Source organism: Anopheles cruzii, chromosome 3 (assembly GCF_943734635.1).
Source record: "Anopheles cruzii chromosome 3, idAnoCruzAS_RS32_06, whole genome shotgun sequence".
NCBI classification, from domain to species: Eukaryota; Metazoa; Arthropoda; class Insecta; order Diptera; family Culicidae; genus Anopheles; species Anopheles cruzii.
In genome coordinates, this window is record NC_069145.1 from 56517052 (window position 1) to 56527191 (window position 10140).

The following is a 10140-nucleotide window of genomic DNA, read 5'->3' on the forward strand; positions in this document are numbered from 1 at the left end:
TTCGAAAGTGTATAAAGGACTCTTTGCCTTCAATTAGTACATTAAAAGGGAGGTTTCTAAGTTTAAGCGTGGTCGTTCAAGCCCTCAAGGCGATCCACCTCAAAAACGTCCAAAAACAGACACAACACCTGATATCGTAGAAATAATAAACAGTATCGTATTGGAAAATCGTGGAATCAGTGGAAGAGATTTAGTACAAGGCTGAATAATAAAGTGTACTGTGAATAGAATTGTGTTTTTCTTATCGAGGCAACGAACTTATTGAACACTCCAGTATATAATTAGCTGGGAATTGAATTCGGGAATTGATAATTCACAATAAAACAATAAAACCTCCACTAATGGAACAAAAAAACCCTTTAAAATGTATAAACATTCGAAAGAATTTTCTAAATTTAGTATCACTATTTATTGGCCTACCAGTGAAATCACCCCCTCTGACCGTTTGATCGGCGAACTGACAGCATGCAAATATGCCGATTGCTGATCGAAGCAATAATCGAACTGCTGGGCAAGGTACTCGACTCGAAGTAGTTCGACACTCATTGCTCATTGAACAGTGCGACCGGAGACCGGTGGCCACCGACGATTCTACTCCGAAGCAAGCCCTCGCTTATGAATCGCGCGCGCGCGCCCGTGTGTGTGTGTGTGTCAGGAAGCTAATCGAATCCCGAGAACCGTCTTTCATCCGACGCGGAAGCATCTATAGTGGAAGCTTTCTCTCCGGTGGCCTCGTTCAGTGGACGGGTTCTTCGAACGGGTCTGGTTGGCTTGGCTGCTGCGGCAGCGCAGTGGTGTCGCTCCGGAACCGGAAGCCGGCGATCGGGCGATGATCGGTGGCCAGTGGCGGGCGCAGGCTATATAAGAACGACCTTCGGACATTGGACGGTGTGCAGTGTTCGTGTTACGTTATGATGGTGCGCATCGGTTTGGTATGCCTCGCGGGCTGGACTCTGGTCGTGGGAGCGGTGGCGCAGTGCGGTGGTGGAGAGGGTATCTGGTACACCGAAGAACCGCCCAGTGTTGAGGCGAGCATGCTCAGCTTTGAGGAAGCCAGTGACGAGTATTACCAGGTGAGGCGGCATCCTCGCCACCAGCAACAACATCGGTCACGGGTTCGATCCAGTCGCTACACACCGGGTGGCTACGGATACGGCAACGACTACCAGCTGGAGAGGACCTGGGAGAAACAACCGGCTGCCCGGCAACAGCCCCTGTACGGTGATAGGCGCAAAAGTCGCCGACAGCAGGGATCGTACGCGTCGAGAAGTCAGCGCACCGACTACAACTATCAAGTGGCGCCGGTGACGGAGGGTGCCGTGTACGAGCGCAGGAAGGCAAACCGGGCGGCGAAGTACTCCGGACCAGATGATGGACCGGGACACAAAACGTCAACGGTGGCGTATAAAGTGCTGCCACCGAAACCAAGCTGTGCCCAGAACCTTCTGATCGGATGCACACCGACCGTCACCCGGGTTCCCTGCTCGGCCTCAATGCACGAAGGTTACGGGGCAGCCCCCTACTATCCACCGGTTCCGATGTCCTATAGCTATCATGAACCAGCGGCCTCGTATGGACACCCAGGATATGAGCCACACCCGGCTGGGTATCATCAGCACCCGGCCGGCTACCAGAAACCGGCTGCAACAGAGTTCCATCACCATCCACCGGCCGGACCTGAAGGACCACCACCGCCTGGTTACGCCCCATCGTACAAGTCGGCCACCGGCGAAGAACTGCCCGGTTTCGCTGCTCCCGTCCGGGAAGACTTGAGCGAATCGCCGAAGGTACCGATCATCTCGGCATTCGGCAAACCCCAGCCGGACCTGCAGCAGTCCACGACGGCAACGGCAAACGAGGCAACAAGTTCAGCACCGCAGCAGCAGCAGCTATCAAGGGCGGCACCCAGCAATGGTACCCAGCCGAGTCAAGAGCCCGGCCCCGCTCCACATTCCGCTACCCCGATGCCAGCGGTGCCCGGGACCACGCAGCCGAAGGAGGACAGCAACGCCGAGTTTTGGAACGACACGGAAAGTTCAACGGACGCCGTCGAGGCGACCACGGCCAGCTAGGCGGCGGGCAGCAGCGGCAGCAGGTTGTTACGGATTTTTTTTTACCAGAAATAAACACACACCCTATGGTGATGGTGTCAAACCCTAACGCAGCGCGTTTACTTCGGGGCCCGACATGGCATGGGTGAGGCCAGGTTTTTTTTCGGACGGTTTGGAGGTTGACAGAAAAATTATGCCACACCAATTGGTCCGCTGGTGACACTTTTGGTCTGGTCAGCAGTTTTGCCCGCACTTTTGCTGTGGTGACCCAAAATTTAATTCGCCCTTAGAAAGAGCCTCTTGGAGACTTGAAGTCGTGATGAGTGACGTTGAAGGTGCAAGACCAATCGATGGCTGAAAACTCCAAACGTCAACGAGTGCGTTTGGATTTTTTCGCCGTTTGTACTTTCAGGTACTTCAAGAAGTATGCGTATCTACTTTGTAGTTTAATTAATTAATTAAAAATTAAGCTTCAATGAATTTTCTTTATAACATAAAGTTTGTACTTTGACATTATGCGTGAAACACAACATCGTTCCGATGGCCGCCTCGGGATTTATGACAACAGTTTGATGATGTGATGTTTCGGTTTGTATGATGTTTTCAATAAATTTTTCACACATTTCGGGTGTTTCCTCGGCGAATAACCTGGCGAATGTTATTTTTCAAATGCTCCAAAGTTGCAGGTTCGTCAGCATAAACACAATCTTTTGCGTAGCCCAACGAAGAAAAAGTCCTACGACTTAGAATCGCATGATCATGAGTTTCTAAGTCCATACCCTCTATTGCAGGACAAAACACATTTCTTATCATCTGGCGGTATCGTTCGGTCAACCCATAATGTGCAACATACAATCACTTTTTCTGGATACAACGGCCTCTCTTCAATCGCTTTAGAGGGTTTCAGTGCTCCAGATTAGGCAATTTTGCTTGTTTACATAGCCGCCAAATGAAAAGTGTGCCTCGTCACCGAAGCGTTAGCGGTCTGTTGCTGTTGTAGTATGTTTTTAGATATATTCAAAACCTCTTAAGTGCCAGAGCCCTGTAATTTCGAAACTACGAAATAGATAACCCTATATTTGTGGCCTCAGATAGATGCAACGGATGATTTTGTTTGGTTACGATAAAAACAAGCAGCGATTATGTATGATAATTCAAATCTGAACCGTTATACAAAATATATTTGGTGAATAAACGAACTATTCGATTGTCTCAATCCGTGCTCTTAGATGATGTGAAACAGCTCCAGCTTGGAACCGATGGAACTATATGAAGTGTTGTGGCTCGTCCGTAGATCATCTGTCTGCGTTGCACCGATTAATCGATTTCTATGCGAAGGAGTTCGAACCCTGACGGATCATCAACTTAAGTGCAAAACTTAAAGTTGGTGCTTATCTAATAAAAATAAATAAAATAACTCTATGAAGCGCACGACATACGATAAAGACTTATTTATTTATTATTCAATTGATAGACTATCATGGTTCGAATTGGCGTGATGCGCATAAAATGGGATTAATCGGTGCAGCGAGAAAAATGATTTACAGGCGAACCACTGCGATAAAGACGTTAGTGCACAAATACCCAAAATTAATACCGCCCAATTAATTCAATTCAATTCATCGATAGATTTTACGTGCAGTCTACTCTCTATTTGTTTTGCCACCTTTGAACCGATTTCATAACAATTGTAGCCCCCACCAACAATAAAAATGATTATACAAATGCACAAAAGGAATTTCGAATTGTGAAACATTAACTGTCGACTTATGCCTTAGGACTGTCGCGAAAGGCTGTTTACCAAGGTGCCAACCTTTTCGACGGTTTATTTACTGCAGGAGCAACAGCCACAACAAAAAAACTACCTTTCCAATGCCATACGCTGGCGGTTCTTGGGCTGGGGCTCCGAAATCATGGCTGAAGTTTCTGCCGGATCTGGCACATCAAACAAAGCGAAAACAAAAAAACACCCAAAAGTTCCTTCAAGACGCCGGACCACGTTTTTCTGGTGTGTCGCGAGGTGCGTGACAAGAGCAGCATGGCCGATGGTTGTTTATGTAAACTTCGGGCGTCCGCGGGAGCGAAAGCTCCTTCCGGCGGACCATGGCTCCGGCGCTGGGCTGGCCACACGGGTATAAAAACGGTGCTGGACATCCAGTCAGATCATCAGTCAGCCGTTGAAGCACTCCCGAAGAAGTCACTCAGCCAGATTAGCAAACCTCCGGACGTAGAATGAACGGATTCTTCGCGATTACCCTGCTGGCGGTGGTCGGTGTGGCCATTGCGGCCCCTTACGGTGGACACCATGGCCACGTGGTGCCCGGTCCGGCCGTCGAGTACAGCTTCAAGGCGGTGGCCCCCGCTCCCAAGTGCACCCACAACCTGCTGGTCGGCTGTAACCCGCATCACGCTCCGGTACCGTGCAAGGGAGTGGAACACGGCTACGGTCACCACGCGCCAGCCCCGGCCTACCACGCACCGGCCCCGGCCTACCACGCCCCGGCGGCTCACCATGGGGGCGAGTACCGCGCCAAGAAGCACCACGGTAAGAAGCACCACGGCAAGAAGCACTTCAAGAGCGCCGACAACGTTGGCGCCTCGGCCGACAGCGAGATGATGTTTGACGCGTAAGCGGGGCGCAGCTGGACGCGTTCGCTGACTGAAGACTGAGCACACCACCACCCTTCCTGCGTACTGAGCACATCCGCCAGGGACCCGCGAGGAGCCCCTTGCGGGTTTCTCAGCCGACGGCCACTGTCAGGTTTGGCCGGGCGGAATGTAGATCAAAGCGAAGAAAAACAATAAAAAACAGCCAAAGCTGTGGTGAAACCAAAACACATGCGTTTTCTTTGTTTTGTTGTAATTGTGGTTCCTTGTTTTGGGTTTGTGGCCTCCACTGGTGGTCATTATTGTTTAGTTTTTTCTTGTGCAACCTTCTTGACCAGTCCCCAGGTGGGGTGCCTACCAGTCGTTCGTTCGGGGTTGTTTGAGTTAGAAAAATTAACGTAAAAGTGTTGGTGTTTCAGGTTGGTCAGCTTGTTTCCGGAAGTTGAGACCAAAGCAAAAGCGGTGGCTTCGGTTCAACGAGACAGTTGCCAGTTCAAGCACCATTCGAGCGACTTCGCGGTGGATGTTGTTGCCACTTTTCTTAATCACTCAAATCGAATTGATAAATTAAATTAACAAACCAAGCAAAGAGAAAAGAAGGTATCGATTCTCTTACACAGGACGTTGAAGGATCGGAGAACAAAACAGTTAATCGTTATAGTAGCACCAAATATTTAGGATAGTTTTCAAACAATAAATGGTTTTATGTTCTTCATTCTTAATTTAATTTGAACTTAACATTTATATGTTTATGTGGTCCATTAAAGCATTTGTTTCTTTACGCAAACATGTTGTAAAAAAAAAAAATTTTCTTACATCCGACCTTTGACTATTGGAGAATTGATTGAAGAGGTAATATTGTTACTAACACAATTTAAAAAGTAAATTTAAAAAAGACTAAAACAATGAAGTGTCGAGGTCATTTCTAAGCAGTGGGAGTCGCAGGTTTTCAGGATTTTCGAAAGACAACATTTACATATGCAAACATTTGCATTTACATACAGGAAAATAAATAGAATCGTTTAGATTGGTTGGAATCAACAAACAAAGCGCTCCAGTGAATGAATCCTACTCCTGTGCCATCGCCGTGAGTATTCCAACCTTTGTTGCCACCTGTTGCTTCTACCGTGCATGGAACGGACAGGACATCCTTTAGGTCGTCTATCTTGCATTTCATTCTGTTGAGTTTAGGATTCGCTAGTTCGATCTAGGATTGGTTCAGTGTGATTTAAGCTTTTGAAACATATTTCTGAAATATGTTTAAGTGTTTTTATGCTTGAGAAAACGTTATTCTTAATAATTTCGGAAGCTGTTATTATACCATTAGCTAATGATTTGTTTGTACGGATTTAATGTTAGTAAAATATAAGAGTTGGGAGCGCAAATAGGCAATTTTTCGACCACCGAACTACTGAAATCCTTTCTCTTTGACAGTAATAATACACATACTTCTTCGGTAGTGTGTGAGCGAACCGCGGAAGGTCAAACATGAGTAAACATTCCTCCTACTACCAGACTAGCAGCCTAGTTCGGGTGCGTTAGGATGGAGAAAAAGCTTTCGGCGATCATGGCATTGGACGCACACTCTCAACTGGGGAGAGCATAGCCCAGCGTGCAGAGACAGGCCGAAAGAGCCGGTGAGTCGGTGAGCACGGGAGAGTGAGAGGGAGTTATGATGGAAGTTGACTGTGGGTGATGGGGAGTGTGGCGTGGGTGCTGGTGAGTTTTCCACGCAAGGAACGCTTCGCTGAGAGTAGCGATCTTTGCGCAACGTTTTGCGCGCAGAACACACGAACTCCGGAACCCACGTTCGGTTTCCGGCATGTTTGAGTGGAACCGTTGGCATATTTGTGTGTTTGATTAGTGTCTGGAGTGGCCGGGTGGAGCCGGGAGGGTTGACGCCTTGGAAGTCACGTTACGGTGTGTTTCTTCGTTTGAGTCAAAACGGAATGTTCCAGTTCTTAGGGTTTTTGTTTTGAGTGATTGACTTACAATGAAACTGGTCAACAATGCTACCAATGCAAGTTGTATTATTGAGCTTACAAGTATTATTTTGTTTGGGAATGCTGGCCGACGCACCTTGCTGTTATTGTTTGTTAACAACTGTCGGACATAATGTTGTTTAGAAGATGTTTGAAGGGTACGACTAAATTAGAACAAAATAGAAATTTACTTTTTTATTCAAGTTTAGATTTGATACTTCCTAAATATCTTCTGAAACGACGAACCTTTTCTGAAACTATTGGCAAGTAAATGAGGGAAAATATGTATGATACCGTGTAGCTGCTTGATACTAGAAAAAGAACCCAGAAAACTGTATATTGTATTGTATACTGTATACTGTATTGTATTGTATTTCTACTTTTATTGAATACATTGAATTAAAAAATATAATATCACCAAATTGCTATTAAAGTGTGATCAGTATTTTTCATTCATCTCAATAGACACTTACGTGTCTCGCATTGGTCTACACCTGATCTGATATGATAATACTACAATTATATCACACCAATGTTGAAGTTATGACGTTGACGTTGAAAACGTTTTTGTGTTGTTGTCTTGTGATGTTTCATTGGGTTTTTTAAAGTGAAACATTTTAATTTTTCGTTTTTTGGTTTTAATCCACCAACTCTTTGAGCGGATCAAATAATTATTTTACAAGCTGCTTACTTCAACCCAGGAATGGACATAATTTGTTTAACTTTGGAGAATTGTTCCAGCATGAAGCGAGTGTTAAAGAATTTGAATTTGAAACGGCCGCACGGTGGGGAATTTACATGGGATAGGCGGACATATGTGTTTTAAGAAGAATCTCCGCACTTTTTTCAACTTTTTTGTGTTTTTGCATGTTTGTTTTGATTAAATTCATCATTTTTTATGTGTAATATACGCGTTTAAGTACAACGAATAAGCTTTTTTTTATTTTGAGGTTTTTAAACGCCTGAGGTATGCAATCTGCATGCCACCAAAACGTTTTAATGCATAACCGTTTCGGTTCAATATCCATATGGAATTTTTAATAAAAAACTATTGCCTTATGAGTGTGATAAAGGATACAAGGATAAAGGATTTTCTTTGAAATACTTAACGAACCGTGAAATACCGTACAACAATGCAACCATTTTCAAGAGTATTAGCATTACTCATCTGAGTATTAGCATCATCTCATCTTAGGCGTTGTACTACAAATACGGCAACACATACTTGATTGATCCGTGATCACTGATAACACTTTTCCATCGATCATACTTAAAATGAAACTGTATTTGAATGTTACACTTTTTCCACTGGCAAGAAACTCAATTTTCTTAGAAACACCTAAATATAGATTGACGGTTTTTGGTAATCTTGATAACAACCATATTGACTATTCCGATAAAGAGTTGGAACTGCTTTGCAGAACACGAAATTGTGGTATGTACAGGGTGTTCCATCACGATCCATAGATTAAAATGTCAAATAACTTCGCCATTTTTTAGTCGATTTTGACAAATCAGAAAAAAAAACTGAAACGTCAGTCTATGCCGTTTTTGTCATGGATCAATATACGGTAAATTAGCGGGCTGAAATTTTAGCGCTGTACATTGAAAATAATCGTTCAATTTTGAAGGTAAGGTTTATGCCAGCCAACCGAAGACCGTTGAAGAACTGAAAGCGAACATTATAGTGGAGCGAATAGTAGAGTTAGTTAACATTTAAATAGTATGGATCATGATGGATCACCCTGTAGGCACATTAATGCTTCACAACTGTGCTAACGGTCGGGTTAAAGTAACTGCCAGAAGTTGGTTTTAAAGAGTTTCAAAAATTCGAATTGGTTATAGATAACTTATTTGTTTTAGGCAGATATAATTAAAACACTCTGCTTTTTAAAATTGACTTATGACCGCCTTTTCCCCATAGTGGACCGGCTTCGAGCCCTACCCATCGACTAGCCACCCTTCGACAACAACTTCCTTCGTAGGCAAGGAACGCGACTCGAGCGACTGGTGAGCGTGGGAGCGACTGATAGCGCTGTGTGTTAGGCACTTTCGTCGCCACGAACACCATGAACGCCAACAGCCAGCTGCCATGGCCCAAGTCAACGCGATTCCGCTGGTGTTGGGTCTTGGAAACGGGCGTCCGTAGGCGCGCCGAGAGTCCTGGTGCGTGTGTGTCGGACAGGATCGAAAACGCAACCCACCCACACTAAACTTCGCGCGAAGTCCTTGTTCGAGAGAGAGAGAGAGAGAGAGAGCGCGCGTGAGCACGCCAGTGGCTCGGGAGTAGCCGGGAGAGCCCAAAAGCCGTCGGCGCCCCGATCCGCCGCTACTGGGGTGGATCGGGAGTTTCGGGGCTTTTGGGTCGTCCGCCCAACAAGGACGGCGGTACCGACGGTTGCCGCTGGCCAGCGTGCCGTCAGTCTTCAGTCAGTTTTTCCACCGGTCGTATGTACGGTACGCGTTTGGGCACCGCACCAACGACATCGCCCCGCCAGTGCCCAGAGTGTCACTAGCTCCGTCAATCTCCGGTTTTCCCTGTTTCCGGTTCGCCTTCTTCGCCACCCGACCCATCCCATTGTTAGGTAGTGTAGAGAAAAAAATCTGCCTGCGAGGTCCGTGCGAGCCGCGGTCCGGCCAATCAGTGGAGTGAATGAATAAGTTAACTTTCCACCCGGGTGGGGTGGGGACGCCGGTGTAGAGCGACGGGCTAGGCCCTCCCCGGCCGGTGGCCACGTCGCGTGACCAGAGAGCGCGCGCGGGCCGAATAAATCAATTCTTTTTTTCGCTGTTAATTAACTTAAAAGTTTTCCTTCTGCTGCTTCCTGTGTGTGCTGTGTGTGGTGTCCGCCTGCTGCCATCTCGGTCGGTCGGTCGGTCGCCGTATCCTATCCTATCTCTCCCCGGTGCGCTATTGTTTCTCTCCTCGTGCTCTTTATGGGTTAATTTGGGCTCTCCCCGTTCTTCTATCGGGTACTCGGTTCTCTCGCTGGACTCGCGCGGACTGATAAGCAGTCTTCTTCCAGCAGTCTGTGATGTCCTTTGATCCTGCCTCTTTGGGCCACATGTGTGCGAGCATTCACTGCGCCAGGGGGCTACCGGGCGCGGAGCAATAGTAAACAGGAGTGGGCAGAGAAGTCCAGCATAGAAAAGCGGACGAGTGTGTGTGTGTTTGAGAGAGACGGCGAGAGAGTTGACTAAAGCTAGGAGAGCGTGATCGTTAGCCGCGCACATTACTCGATATCCTCGGCCAAGCCTACCGCCATCCGTCCGGTTGGTTGGCTTGTCGCCGCCTTTTTATCAGCCATTTCCGGCGACGGCGACGGACCCCGTGTGAACAATCAATTCCTCTAGGACGAAGCGCAAGGATAACTCTAGCTGGGTGGTGTGGTGCCAAACGAGGGCCGCCCAAGGCGGGCGTGTTCGTGCTTCTGCTGCTGCTGCTGCCAAATTGTGTCCTCTCCGGACCGTGACAGCCGATGACTAGCTGAGTTCGTTAG

At 46.9% G+C, this 10140-nt stretch overlaps 2 protein-coding genes across 2 annotated transcripts; both read left to right on the forward strand.

The window, feature by feature from the left end:
• The first annotated feature begins 914 nt into the window (after positions 1 to 914).
• Positions 915 to 2072, forward strand: LOC128270654 (actin-binding protein WASF2-like). The gene has a single exon (XM_053008063.1). The coding sequence runs from the start codon at positions 915 to 917 to the stop codon at positions 2070 to 2072; it is 1158 nt and encodes a 385-aa protein (XP_052864023.1).
• A 2211-nt stretch (positions 2073 to 4283) lies between these two features.
• LOC128274579 (vitelline membrane protein 15a-1-like) lies at positions 4284 to 4682 on the forward strand. Its single transcript, XM_053012816.1, has one exon. The coding sequence runs from the start codon at positions 4284 to 4286 to the stop codon at positions 4680 to 4682; it is 399 nt and encodes a 132-aa protein (XP_052868776.1).
• The last annotated feature ends 5458 nt before the right edge of the window (positions 4683 to 10140 follow it).

Excerpts from the sequence above, each read along its gene's own strand:
- LOC128274579 (XM_053012816.1), top strand. The coding sequence starts at position 4,284 with ATGAACGGATTCTTCGCGATTACCCTGCTGGCGGTGGTCGGTGTGGCC.
- LOC128270654 (XM_053008063.1), top strand. The coding sequence starts at position 915 with ATGGTGCGCATCGGTTTGGTATGCCTCGCGGGCTGGACTCTGGTCGTG.